Raw genomic sequence first — 15,153 nt, 5'->3', positions numbered from 1 at the left:
CATACCATGGGTGACTACCCACATGGCATATATATTGGTTCCTGGCCACATGTAAAATCAGTTCAGTTTTATCTTACAAATATATATACACACACATCTTGTGCCGTTACGAGCAGTAACGGGGCCTTTTTATAATTCCGTGTATCTCCATGTTTACATATTTTTTGTCTTAAGGCTCGTTTCCCCTCGGAAGGGGTTTTCAGTTTTGTTTTTTGTAATGCTTTAATTTTAAGTGTATTTCGAGCAGAGACCTCTTTTGTTTCGAAATCCTACATTTGTAAGTTGTCTGCAAGCTGTGTTGCAAGATAACATCTCATTATTTGTACAATGTTCACTTAAAGAATTAGAATTAAGAAGGTGTGTAAAAACCGGTTGCTGTTTTGTGATGTCACGTCACACTTCTAGGCGCCAGTCTGGTTCAAAACGCCTAAGGTGTACACACCCCTCCCTTCCGCGGCCAACTCATTTTTCATCTCCTCCTCCTCCTCTAAAAATTTCTTCTGTTCCCAAAGTTTCAATGGCAACACCTTTAATGTGAAGAGGAAAATGCCTCTTGTAAAGGAGAAAGCCTTTCCTATCGTCAAATAAACGTAGCACCAAGTACTCAGTAAATCCTTTCCCCTCACGCGTTTGTTTACGTTATGTAAGAGGGCACCCGCTACGTTTCCCCTATGCGCAGCATAGTAATTCGCTGCGCCACACATCTATTCATATACTCATTATACTATATGGACTAATTGCCTAGAGAATATAGAGGAATGCAATTTTCTATGTAAATATTTCAAAACTTTGAATAGTTGAGAAGGTGATATAACCCAAACTGAAACAATACAATGAATAATCATGGTATGATAACAAGAGAATAAGGTGATATAACTCAAGTTAGAACCATAACTGAATTTGAAGTTATGATAACTAGAAAATAAGGTGATATAACTCAAGTTGGAACCATAACTGAATTTGAAGTTAGTTATGAAATAGATAATCTCCAAGAGTGTTGCTCCTTCTCTGTGTAGTACAATTAGGTACCGTATTTTCCGGCTTAAAATGCGCGTCGGGTTATAATGCGCACCCATGCACTTCGTTATCTCAGTACACAGATAGCGCGCTCCAACGTATAACGCGCATGCCCGATCACATTTGTCTATAACGCAGTTTTACCTCAGTATTTATATCATGTGAACGAGGTTACATAGAGAAGTATTTTTCATTGGCTAGAGCCACCGCTGGGAAATCTGTTGATTTGTCACTAAATTAAGTGTCAGTTTAGGCATCAATCAGGACACAATTAAGAAAAAATAGGAACTACATGTACCGGTATATGACTCATGTTGTGCGTTGGTCCCTTATTACTTTGTAGCTTAAATAGTTTGTAGGAAATATGATCTAAAAAAAGTTTATTGAAAGTAAAATATACAACAAGATGGGAGGGAGGGTGGAGGGGTGTGGAGTGTTTTCGGGGATGGAATGGGTGGGAATGATTTTATGCCTTTTCCTTTTTGGCTACCTCCCTAGTAAGGGGGAAAAAGCCTTGGTATATGTATGTATGTAAAATATACAGAAAAATTTTGGGATTTTTACAGAAAATGTTCATTTTATATCTTGAGGAAATAATTCGTCTTTACCATTTTTTATTTAATACTGAAACAAACTACAGACTGTTTCGTTTTAGCTTTGAACCTGCAATGACAGTGGTGAAATAGGACAGTCTCTCATCGAGGTGACGATTAGTTAATATAACTCCCGAAAGAGGGTGTTGTAGTCAGGTGTTTGACACGAGTTTATGAATGGCCACAATGGAATTTGTACCATACCTAAAGTGAAGCAACAAAGCCAACATAAAAATTCAAACTAGGATGCAGTGAACATGGGCAAATATCATGAATATTGATCATGTTTCATGGTGTTTAGGCCTATTTAAACATGAAAAATAAGATTCGATAGATACCTAGCTATACCAAATACAGACGCTCCTTAACTTACGTTTTAGTTACGTTCCGAACGGCCAAACATAAGTTGAAAATGAACGTAAGTTGTTACTGTACTATACATCCGTAAATTCTACTACCATATCTTATAAAAAAAAACCTAAATCATTAATTATACACATAACATTGTAAAATAATAACATTAATTTCAAATAAATTAAATTCAAGCAACATAAATTGAGATGGTGGAGGGGGAGGGGGAGGAGGAGGCAAGGCACGTTCAGTCTGTCGTTTGTGCCATGTAAACAATGGACGCAGCGTCATGCATAAGTATCGTTTGAACTACGGAGAGCGCGCTAAACTAAAAAATTTACCTTTTTTTTTTTTTTTTTGTCAGTTCAAACGTAAAATCGAAAAAACGTAAAACGAATGAACGTAAGTAGAGGAGCGTCTGTATTTATATACGGTAGCCCATGCTGGCATATTCTTTCATGTCACCATGGCTGTTCTTCTTGTTCTCACGGAACGTCACGGAGAAGTGTGCCGTCCTGACTTTGTGACGGCCAATAATCGTCACGTTGCTGTGAAAAAAATTACACACAGCCGCAGAATTTTTGTCATAGGCCGTAGATAATGCGCACCACCAGATAACGCGCACCCCCCATTTTTAGGCCCTTCCAACGGAAAAAATTCGCGCACTATACGCCGGAAAATACGGTAACTATACTAAAGCAACACAGGCAAAATTTCAGTGTTTCTCCTTACAGCAGTAGCATGCAGAGGCCTGGTGATGCCTAGGGCCAACTTCTTGATTATATGTCCCAAAGATTCAAGTATAAGGCTTTTTATTCATGAATATTATGAGAAAGGAAGATATTTTGAATATGTAAACACAGATGAAACATAAGATAAACACCTTATTCAATTTAGATATAAATCAACCAAATTTTAAGTTCTTTTCCCCAAATGATCTGATTGGATGCCTCCCCCCCTATTTGGATGTCCAGGGCCACCACCCCTTTGCACCCCACTGCCTTAGTGAGGTATGTGGGAAGATTTGGGAACTGCTGCAAAGCACTGTAGGACTGCAGTTATTGTTATTTGTTGATTTTTTTAAGGTTCCATGATATTGTGGCTTATTCTAAATAATGTAACAACAGTGACTCAGCTTTCCTTGTATCATCTAAATTAGTGCTGAGAAAATGGTTAGTTATATCATGTTTATCTATATGTAGTAAAAGATATTTACTGTTTTCTTATATTTATTGCTCACAAGGAACACCACACAGTCATCACAGTATACAGGAGCTGATAGATTTTGCAAGTCAAGAGGCAGAACTATATGCAGCAGCTGGGGTGGTAAGGAAAGCATAATTTTTTGTATTAAGTAGTATATACCATATTAATGATGATGAAGAAAGAAGGAAGCTCACCATCAAGATTTCAATTTGATTCCTGGCTACTTTTGTATAAAAGACTTTATTTTATAGGATGAGCTGAAGTATTACAAAAATGCCTATTACCTGGCAGTGTTCAGGTTCAGCAATGTCCAGTTAATAGACTTGTACAGTTGAAAAAACACTACCTATGCACTTAGAAGCAGTACTAGCACAAATATAAATTCACTCAATCAGTCCCTTGCCCTAGGTCTTGTGCATGAGACCCATGGCTCCTAGGTAATGGGCAACTGCCACTGGATTGTTTATTGAAAAAACAGTGTGAGGATGGAACCTTTATTAGTATGACATTTTGGATGTTACAACTCTATCAAGTACATCCATAACTCAAGGAAGAAAAATTACAGGGTGTCCAGGATAAATTTGACACTTTTGTAAAGGAAAGAAAAATGTCCTCTTGGCCAAAAATTTATGTATTCTCAAAATTCAAAGTGCATCTTTTAGAGGATCTTTTGCATAATACAGCTCACACAAAGCTGCCCTGAGCCTCCACCATGGCTTCCAGGTGGGACCTGAACCTGCAGCATGCAGCCTTCATGGTGTCCTTTGAGAGACGCCTGAACACCAGTTTGATCCAGGCAATCAGCTCATCTTTGGTGTTGCTGGTGGTATGATTGGTGTCTTTTTCGACTGTGCCCCACACATGGGGATGCAATTAGGTGAGTTGGGGGGCCATATGTTGGGACTGGTAAAATCATTGAAGTTCTTAGACAGCCACTTCTGGGTTTTTCTGGTGAAGTCATAGAATTTCTCAGACAGCCACTTCTGGGTTTTCCTGGAGGTTTGACATGGAGCTGAGTCCTGCTGCCACATATATGGTCTTCCTGCAGCCACCCTCCCCACCCAGCACTTGACAACAGTGGACAGCAACTCAATACAGCTATCTGAAATGAGTCTGAGTCCCTCTTCAAAGATGTGGGGTGGCATGATGTGGCCTTCATTGGAAACGCACCCAAAGACCTTTGATTACATGGATGAAGAAATGGTAAAGAAAATATTAGTTACATTGATAAGATCAAAATTGGAGTATGCTATGACATTATGGACACCCAGTACTAAAAAGAACATAAAGAAATTAGAAAGAATTCAAAGAGCAATGACAAAGATGGCACCAACACTCCAAATTGACATATGAACAAAGATTGGACAAACTTGAATTCCCTCTCTTCCTCTCCTAATCCTCTCAATCAAGACCCTCCTGTAAACCATCCCAACTACACTTAACAAGCTGATCCCTTTGAAACTACTACACTCACACTTGTCCCTTTTCCATTGTAAAGTGGAACTATACAGGCCAGTCCTCTGGCACTCCTCTCTTAAACAAACATTAAATAACCTCACCAGCCAGCCCACCATCACTGTACCTCCTTTTTTCAGACATTCTGCATGGCATCCATCCAACCCAGGTGCCTTACCTGCTCTCATCATCTAAACAGCTGCCTTCACTTCATCTTTCCTTATTTCTCCTCCATTTTCCTCACTCATCATGGTCATTTTCTTAGTGCCTCCCACTGCAACTTCCTTTCCCTCCTTCACATTTAACAACTCCCTAAAATACTCTGCCCACCTTCCTCTCACTGCCTTCTCTTCTATAATCATCTCTCCATCTGCACCTTTTACCTTTTCTCTGCTTGATTCACCTCCTCTTCCTCTCTTAATTTCTTTCCAAATTTTTTTTTATTACTTTCAAAATTTTCTGTCATACTCTTACCCCATTTCACATCTCCTCTCCTCTTTGCCTCCTTTATCTTATGCTTTACTTCTTTTCTCAGTACTTTGTACCTCTCATATGATTTCCTTGTCTTAATTTGTAACCAATCTATGAAAGCCTGCTTCTCTTCTGCACCCTTCTTTGCTGGTGTAGGCATCTTGATTTTATTTATTTTGTAATTGTAGCTGAGTGACCCCCATATTCTGTGAACTGGCCTGATCTTATTTTTCGGGGTTATTAATATTCAGAGTGAAAGAGAATGAGTAATACAGCTGTAACTTTATATATTACAATGCAAGTATTGTGATGCATCGTTGTACATCAGGCAGCTGATGCTGCCCGCAAGAATTTGACTTGTATTGAAGAGGTTAAATATGGTCTTCTGCAAGTACTTCCTATTTCCAGTACTTTATAGATTTTGATATTGAACTTTATATCCCGTTCTTACCTCCAGTTCGCTGGCTGAGCGGGTTAGGGCGTCGTTACTTGCGGCGAAGGTCGAGGGGATGGCGGTTCGAATCCTGCCACCAGCGAAGTTGAACCAAGGGCATGGTTCATTAAATTCCACGCTACAAAGCCCTCTGTAAGGGGCACCGTCCTAGCCTTCCAATAGGGGGAGTTTGTGACGTTAAACCATATCACTTCCATGCTAAAATATTGTCTCGATCTTTCTGCAGAAGCCTACAGTCCTCTTCATTTTTCAATCTTCCCAGGATATTTGCATCATCAACAAATATGTTACTATAGTTTTTTTTACCTTCCATGATATCATTGAAACATTATTAGTGCAAGAACCTTGTGTAATTTACTCATTACTGCTCTCCATCTTGACATTTTATCTTTTACTACTGTTCTCATGTATCTTCTCTTAAAAAAAAATAACTCATCTATTCATGTACTTTGCCTTTGAGCCCCCAATATGCTCCAATTTCTACATAAGTCAACTCTGAGGTATTTTAAAAAGCTTAAAAGGTTCAATGTACATGATCTGAGAAGTACTGTAAAAAACTTAAAGGTTTAATACACATCTTCCAGATCTGAATCCAAACTGTCAGTCAGAAAGTTCATCTCTTCAAGATAGTCGGTCCATTGATCACACTCCTTTCACATAATTTCACTATTGTGTTGATCAGTGATATCAGCCTATAATTTAGTGGTGTCACCTTACTACCTTTTTGAATTGGTACTACATTAGTCCTTTTCCAATGAAATGGCACAATGCCTTCTTTTAATGAACATATAATAAGACTGAGAACTTTGTCTGCCAGTTGTTCATTACATTCTTTAAGTATCTAGTTTGAGGTCCTGTCATGTTCTGAAGCTTTTGTCACATCCAGTGATCCAAAAAAATTAAGCACTTCCCTCTCTTTTACTTTCATAACCTCCAAAAGTCTCCCATCCCATCCACATTACATCTGAAGTTCACAATATTAGTTGTTACCAGGTCTGAGGACCAAAATGTAGGCTTCCTTTGCTCACATGAGTGACTGTCAACCCCAAAATTCACAATTCATAATCAGCAAGGGGGAGATGAAAACACATGATGGTAGCCTTTCAACACTGACAAGCCATCCTTGTCAATCTGTATTTTCCATCATTTTTTGTACAGCCTATTGCAAGAAAATATGTTTTGACACAATGTATTTACATACATATCAAGGGCTTTTTCCCCTATACAAGGGAGGTAGCCAAAGTCAAAGGCATAAATCCACTCCCACCCATTTCATCCCCACATAATGATACTCCACTTCCATTAATCATCCCTCCCTTCCTCTTTTCTTGACTTCTCCTGGATGATGGGTCATCCCTGCATCTCGCCCACTACCCAGGGTCAGAAACAATGCAGCAAGACACATAACATCCACAGCAAGCCCACTTCATTTAATTGGTGATCCCCCTTCGGCATCCCCTCATGCAGAAAAAGAGAAGGTAGGGAGAAATCCCGACGGGCTGCATCAAAATATCATTCACACACACCCTCACCCCCCATCCCGTCCATGTATCACAGCATCATCCATACACAACCATTCTCCATTCACCCCTATCTCCTGTCTTCTCTCTTTCTTCCTCAACAGACATCCCCCTCTTTCTCAATGTCCCTTTTACCCTATCCATCCATCTCATCCTTGGTTGCCCCAAAGGCATTTACTTGCTTCTCTCAATCTACATCCTACCTCCACCTCCACTCCTTGCTTTCCTGCCACATTTCCCCCCAAATATTTAATGTAATCCACTTCCTCCAGTCTTTCTCTTTTAGTACTTCCAATTTGCTGCCATTTTAATCAATATTTTATCATTACTTTAGTGTGAAAGATGTTAAGTAAAGAAAGTATGAATGCAATTTTAAAGGCATAAATAATCAAGCATCATTATAGAATATATAAAGGAAGTGAAAGATAAACTTGTGAAATCCAACATGTTACATTCAGACATAAGGGCAAAGGAACAAGTTTTATTCCTTTGAAAATTCATAATTCAAGATTTTGTAAATTAGGTTAGCCTGAACATTGTTCTGTTTTATTTGGTATCTATAAGCTATTTTGATTGTAACCTTGTGATTTTCATTGGTGTCTTTATGTACTGCAGGATGGAATTTTGGTGGAGAACATGCATGACATTCCCTATCTTCAAGGTGCAGAATTGGGACCTGAGGTGACAGCAACTATGGCACGTGTTTGCAGTGCTGTCAAACAAATTATCCCTTCTTCTTTGCCTTGTGGAGTGCAGGTTTGTACCATTTCTCATTGTCATCATATTTTTGTTTTTTAGGTACAGTTTCTCTGTCTATTGGAGTCCCTGCCAAAACACCAATGCAACATCAGTAACAAACACTTCTCAAAAACATGTTTTAAGTCCACAACTCCAGAAAATAGAAAAGTAACTCAAATAATAGAGAAAATCAAGCTAGACACAGATGCCACCCCTCCTTTCAATAAAGATGTTGAAAAGTTGATAAAAAAAAACTTAAAAACTCACAATCCACATTAGATCTTATATATCCATTGAAAACACCTCAGCCAAGTGCAATAAAGGCCTTGAACAATACTTTCAGACCATTCTGGTTACATAAGAACATAATGAAGATTGCAAGAGACCATAAGGCCCACACTAGGCAGTCCAGTGTCCATTATCACATGTCACACCTATCATTAACCACTTCAGTACGAGTCGAATTCTCGTGCACAGGATCAGCTGCCATACGTACGCTGCATCACACTACACGCATTATAAAATATAAAGTCGCTGCTGTATTACTCATTCTCTTTTATTCTGAGTAATAGTAAACACAGAAAACATAATCAAACCAGTTCACAGAATGTGGGGGTAACTCATGTACAACTACAAAAATTATATAATCAAGACGCCAATGTCGGCATCCATATGTACCCACTTGTGCCTCATGATGCCTATGTAGGTGTCATCATATTGAAGTGCTTAAAGTTGTCTAACCTTTTTTTAAAACAACTGATATTTTCAGTGTTCATTACATGGTTACTAAGTCTATTCCATTCATTCACCAGTTCTTGCCTATTTCTTTCTTAAATCTAAATTTGTTCAATTTAAATCCATTATTGTAAGTTCCACCCTGTTGTCTTAATACGATGACTCTGTACCCCCCTTGTTAACCTTTTGAATATGATGATGCCTGTATGCATTATGAGCCACGAGTGGGGTATATGAAAGTGCTGGTGTCAGCTTCCTGATTATATTTATTTTGTTTAAGCTGAGTGACCCCTGTTTTCTGTGAACAGGCTTGGTCCCATTTTCTGTGACATTATATTTATTCAGGGTGAAAGAGAATGAGTGTAACAGTAGTAACTTTATATTTTGCAATGTGTGTATTGTGATGCATCATTGTACATCAGGCACCTGGATGTGTGCGCGAATATTTGACTTGTATTGAAGAGGTCAAAACCCTTGATCCACTTGAACACCTCTATTAAATCACCCCACACTATGTTTTTCCAGGGTCTAAATTAAGGTGCCTAAGCATGTCCCCATAAGGTAAATTTCTGAGCCCATATATCATTTTGGTCATTCTCTTCCTTGCTGATTGCAGTGAATTAACTATTCTTTATGATGGAGATCAAAACTGTATAGCATAGTCAAGGATGTGTCTAATAAATGCCAGATTAAGTTTGATAACTACCTCTGCACTTTTATTCTTAATGGTCCTAGTAATGAAATTAATGCTATGTTAGCTCTATTCCTGGTGCTAATGCACTGTTTCTTGGGTTTAAGATCAGGACTAACTAGCACTCCCAAGTCCTTCTCGGACTCAATTTTCTCTGAAAAAGTGTTATTTAAGGTATATCTACTTTCTGGGTTGTGTAAACCTATGTTTAACACACTGCACTTTGAGATATTTAAGTCCATTTGCCATTTCATCAACCATATGAACAATTCATTAAGCTCTTCCAGCAGTATCTCAGTGTCTTCTGGCTTAATTTGGCATCCTATTTTAGTGTTCTCAGCAAACTTACTAACATCACTACTAATCCTATTGTTCAAGTTGTTTATTAACATAAATGATAAGGGACACAAAGCTGAGCCCTGAGGAACTCCATTAGTAACTTCCAATTGTTACCAGTTGTCAGCTCCATGTTTAAGTTAATACATTGGGCTGCACCTCCTGACATGGGTGATGGGTATTGAAAATGTGCATTCTCCTCTCTGTCCATCTTGTCCCTCCATTATTCAATTTCTTCATAAATGATCTCCCCACACCAGATCCAGATCCTAACACTAAAATTTAGTTATGCAGATGGTGTGATGATAATAACTGAACATAGCAAATACAGAATAACTGCTATAACACCCAGACTTCTGAGACAAATTAGAGTAATGGCTAAAAAAAAAAAAAAAAGAATGGAAGCCTCCCTCAGAAATCATTAATTCACTCCTGATACCAGTAACCATGAATCAGAGAGTCATCCAGTAGTAAAAATTGAATGGTCAAACCCTTTTATTGGGAAAAAAAACTTATAATCCTTGGCCCTACTTTTCATACATGGCCTTCAGACCATACTTCGAGGACTGGACAGTGAACATCAACAAGAAAATTAACATACTAAGATCAGTAGCAAGCATGGGCTTAGGTCAGCAGAAGAAAGTTGTAATCACATTTTGCAAACAGCTCATTAGAACTGTACTTAGCTATGCTTCTACAACATAGTTCCCAATAATCGGGAAAACAAACTTAGACATCATGCAAATTATACAACATAAAGCATTGATAATAATAACAGGTGCAACAAAGCTACTTCAATAAAACATCTGTATAGAGAAACTAAAATTCTTTCTATAGAGTAGCTAGCTCATGAAAATGATAGGTACACAGTTCCATGAAAAAAAAAAAAAAAATGGTTGAGTGATAACAATAGAAGTGTATTGGAGTGGCCAGGCAATTCTCCTGATATCAGTGTGGTAGCTAATGCCCAGAATTACACGAAACACATACTGAAAGAGAAGCAAACATCTTCTGTCCCATGCCTGATCCATGATATTAAGGAGATGTGGGTCAGTGATTTGTCACGTAGCATGTGTCACATAGTTGTGATGTGTCACATAGTTGAGATGTCTCATGTCACGCAGTAGCTTATGTAAGTTGTGTTAGGTAATGTTCGTCCATGTATCCCGTAGAGAGTCATGTTATGTTGTAACTACCTTTGGCTGATATCTTGTGGCACCATGATATATTTAAATTGGATTTGGTCACAGTTAAGTTACACAAAGCTATATAATAAAATATAGGACCATAAAAAATAAACTAGAATATAGATACTAATTTACAGACCTCTCGAGGATAAAATGCTGTGGAGTATGGTGGAGGAATATAAGAAATGGTTAAAAAGCAACAGAGGTTAAGAGTCATGTATAAAATGATGGCATAGGGAAGTTGTACCATCACCATATATATTTAATCATTACCCAGATTCAGATAGGTAGCTAGTAATAATTTGTAAATCTTCTTCACACAAAAATAGACTAATGAAATGAATGTGAAGCCAGGTATATAGGGATATAGAGTAGGCCTATAGATATAGAAAATGGAACCTATGCCATTGGCACTTGCAAGTGCCCCACATATAAAAAGAGGATTGTGTACTATAACACAAAAATTGCACTCTCATTCAAACCCCTTGTATTGGGTAAGATTATTTTTGTATAATTTGTGAATAAGTAAAAGTAGTTATATATAGTTTGCATTTCATCTTTATTTCATATCCAGCGTAAGAAAAAAAATTACCCGATAAGTAAGGCAAATACACACTGGCAAATGGATTGATAGAACTGTTCAAATTGTGGCCAAGTTTGATACAGTAAATCAGAAACAACACCAGATCATGACAGCCTTTTGGCTTATGTGTATACCATTGCTGGTAATGAAATATTCATGTGTTATGAACTTTTGGTTTTATTAAGTAACTAATGTATGTTTTCATGTACATCCTTGATATGTTTTACTGTAACCTGAGTATCACTTTTTTTCTTTTGTAGATACTAGCAGGAGGAAACAAGGAAGCTCTTGCTGTAAGCAAAGCATGCAACTTGCAGTTTATTCGTGCAGAATGTTTTGTGTTCTCACATATTGCTGATGAAGGGCTCATGAATGCCTCAGCAGGACCTCTTCTTCGTTACCGGAAAATGATTGAAGCAGATGATGTTCTTGTATTTACAGATATCAAGAAAAAACATAGGTGAGTGTCCCCTATGTTATAGTTATGTACTGACCTACTTACATAGTTGTGTTTTAGACAAAAACCAATATTCTTCTTATGGAAAAACACATGGGAGTGATTGGTATGGAATTTTATACAAAATCCCTTGAACTCTCATATCCATTGATCCAGATATGGTCCCACACATAACAAGGGATAAACAATAGAGACAAAATACATCCACTTGTGGGACTATTGAAGTATTTCTGTCCTAGTGATTTTGTTTTTTTGGGTTACTTTGCACTGTCTACCTGCTGAGAAGTTAGTCATTTCTTATCGATCTTGTGAATACAGTTGAGAATCCTTTATCCAATATTCCAAAATCTGAAAGTTTTAGAGAAAATCCTCAAATGGAAAAATCCAGAAAAGTTTAAATACTAAACCACAGTAGTCACTGCTATATAAGATATGAATAAATGGTGTGAAGTATGAAATGGCCTTGCTATGGATGTGCTGTGTCTTACGACACTGCTTCTGACCCAGGGCAGTGGACAAGGAGCAGGGATGACCCATCATCCAGGAGGTGCTAAATTGAGAGGGAGGGTGGAGGGGTGTGGAGTGTATTCAGGGATGGAATGGGTGGGAATGATTTTATTCCTTTTTCTTTTTGGCTACCTCACTTGTAAGGGGGAAAAAGCCTTGGTATATGTATATATGAAATTGTAAATAACCAGAAAATCTGTACTGAGGTACTGACTGCATGTTATTATGCAGTATTAATTGCACAGTAGTAATTATACAGCCAATAGATGGAGTTATAGGGAAGTTTGGAGTGCCAGGTAAAAATTGTAGTGGAGATTTGATTGTGGAGGTGTGTTTAGAAAGTTGATATTAGCTAACATATTTTTTAAGAAGAATGTTGAAGATAAGTACACATGGGAAAGGGTGGTGTATGGAAAGGTGGTTGATAAGACACTAATGGACTATAGTGATATCCAAAAGAAGAGTAGGAAGAGTTCTGGATGTCTATGTTCTTAGGGGAGAGAGGAGTTGAAAAAACAGGATGCTGAAACCAACAGAGAGCTTAGTGACCTAAGAAAAAAGAATTGAACATAGTAAATAATTAAAACAAAAGGATGAAAAATGAAGATGCTAACAAAAATGAGGCTTTCAAAAGAGAAGTAAAAAGAAATACAAGAGGTGACAGAGAAAGTTGGAGATAGCATAAAGGAGACATATCTTCAAGAAATAAAAAACCAATGAAAAGTAGATCAGGGAAACCAAAAAATAACTTTTAAAGAAATTGTATAACAAGAAATATCAAACTAAGAAATGAATATGTAAAAATATGCAGGGAAGAAAAAAGAAACTATGAGAGAAACACAATAGACAAATGTAAAGATCAACGTAAATTATTCTATAGATATGTAAATGGTAAACTAGATAATAAACAGGAAATAGTAAAACTATGTCAAGGAACATAGAATATACAGAGGGTATAGATATGGCTGAAATTATGTGAAAAGTTATTGAAAGTAGATGGGTTAAACATCTGGAAGAAAAAAATATACTGAATCCAACACAGTTTGGATTTAGACAAGCAAGACCATGTGCCACAAACTTGATTTGATTCTACTCGAGACTAGTAGAAATAATACAAGAGAGGGATGGATGGGCGGATTGTGCTTTTCTAGATCTACAAAAAGCATTTGGTAAAGTATCACACAAAATATTATTGAGAAAAATAGAATCAATAGGTGGTATTAAAGGAAAATTATTGGAATGGATGGAAGACTGGGGAAAAAAATGAGGGTAGTAATAAGAAACAAATACTCGACCTTGGAAGAAATTATGTGGTGTCCCACAAGGTTCAGTATTGGCTCCGATCATGTTTGCCATATATATAAATGACATGGATGAAGGTGTGGAATGTTATATGAACTTCTTTGCAGATGATGCAAAAATACTAAAGAAAGTAAGTACAGAGGAAGATTGTGAATCACTACAGAAAGACCTAGATAAAATCTGGAAATGGAGTCAAAAGTGGGAAGTGAACTTTAACATCAAGAAATGTAGTATAATGGAGTTTGGAAAAAGTAAAAATAGAATATTGAGGAATTATAAAATTGGTGAAGAAGTCAAAAAAGTGAGCTTGGAAAGGGACCTAGGAGTAATTATCAGCAAAGACATGTCACCAGACAAGCATATCAATAAAATAGTCGGAGAAACCTTCAATTTACTAAGGTCGATGAAAGTGGCTTTTGCCTATTTGATTGAAGAAATGCTAAAGAAAATATTAGTTACACTGATAAGACCAAGATTGGAATATGCTGCGACACAATGGACACCCAGTGCTAAAAAGAATATAAAGAAATTAGAAAGAACACAAAGAGCAACGACAAAGATGGCACCAACATTCTCCAAGTTGACATACAAACAAAGATTGTCTAAATTGGAATTACCAACCCTGGAACAAAGAAGAGAAAGAAGAGATCTACTGACTACATAATTATGAAAGGAATAGAAGGCCCAGATAGAGATGATTTATTAAAGTGGGACAAGAGAAAAACAAGAAGACATGAAAAGAAACTCAAAAAGGATAGTTATAGAAGAGATCTGAAAAAGAATAGCTTCCCACACAGAGTGGTGGATATCTGGAATAAATTAGATGAGGCAACAGTGTGTGCAAATACTATTCAAGAATTTAAGAACAAACTTGATGCTGAAAGATACAAAGATGGGTCACTACAAGCATAGCTCCCTTCCTGTATAATACAACTAGGTAAATACACACAGAATCATGAAAGGCATGGAAGTCCTTGACAGAGAAGACTTATAAAAGTGATACAGAAGAAAACCAAGGGGACATGTATGGTTTTTGGACACACTGTTGTTTTGACACTTGGAGAAAGCTGGACGAAACAATAGTGTGTGCAAAATCCATACACGAATTTAAGAGTAAACTAGACACTGTCAGATACAAAGGTGGGACACCACGAGCATAGCTTCCCTTCCCATTAGATATAAGTATGTAAATACACACACATATATATGTGTATATATATATATATATATATATATATATATATATATATACATGTGTATATATATGTAGAGAGAGAGAGACATCTAAAAGAAGTATTTTGGGACTTTTCAATCTCTGAGATTGTGAAACATTACACCTCACTAAGGAGATAAGAAAATGAGTGCAGTTTCCGTTGTAGAAATTGTAAAAGGATGAGTGAAATGTTAGTGAAGATTTCTTTCTTCCATGTCTTACTACCAAACTTTGTAGGAAATGACAGATTAAAAAATACACATATATACATTATATATATATATATAAATATATATATATATATATATATATATATATATATATATATATATATATA

At 37.0% G+C, this 15,153-nt stretch overlaps 1 protein-coding gene across 4 annotated transcripts in view; it reads left to right on the top strand.

Moving 5' to 3' along the window:
• Positions 1 to 15,153, top strand: part of LOC143023049 (uncharacterized protein F13E9.13, mitochondrial-like) — a 44,131-nt gene that overhangs the window by 15,417 nt on the left and 13,561 nt on the right. For 2 of the 4 annotated variants that reach the window (XM_076181519.1, XM_076181518.1), the window contains 4 exons: positions 3,205 to 3,287; positions 6,926 to 7,025; positions 7,683 to 7,823; positions 11,598 to 11,797. In XM_076181519.1, the coding sequence (XP_076037634.1) occupies positions 3,271 to 3,287; positions 6,926 to 7,025; positions 7,683 to 7,823; positions 11,598 to 11,797 (458 nt within the window). In that variant the 5' untranslated portion in view covers positions 3,205 to 3,270. The remainder of the gene's footprint in view (positions 1 to 3,204; positions 3,288 to 6,925; positions 7,026 to 7,682; positions 7,824 to 11,597; positions 11,798 to 15,153) is intronic. The other 2 variants (XM_076181516.1, XM_076181517.1) reach the window with 1 other exon arrangement.

The sequence above is a fragment of the Oratosquilla oratoria genome, unplaced genomic scaffold, assembly GCF_046742065.1.
Source record: "Oratosquilla oratoria isolate Oo_2021 unplaced genomic scaffold, ASM4674206v1 SCAFFOLD291, whole genome shotgun sequence".
Classification (NCBI taxonomy): domain Eukaryota; kingdom Metazoa; phylum Arthropoda; class Malacostraca; order Stomatopoda; family Squillidae; genus Oratosquilla; species Oratosquilla oratoria.
Note: the sequence above shows the minus strand (reverse complement) of the source record. Positions and strands in the feature narration are given on the sequence as shown.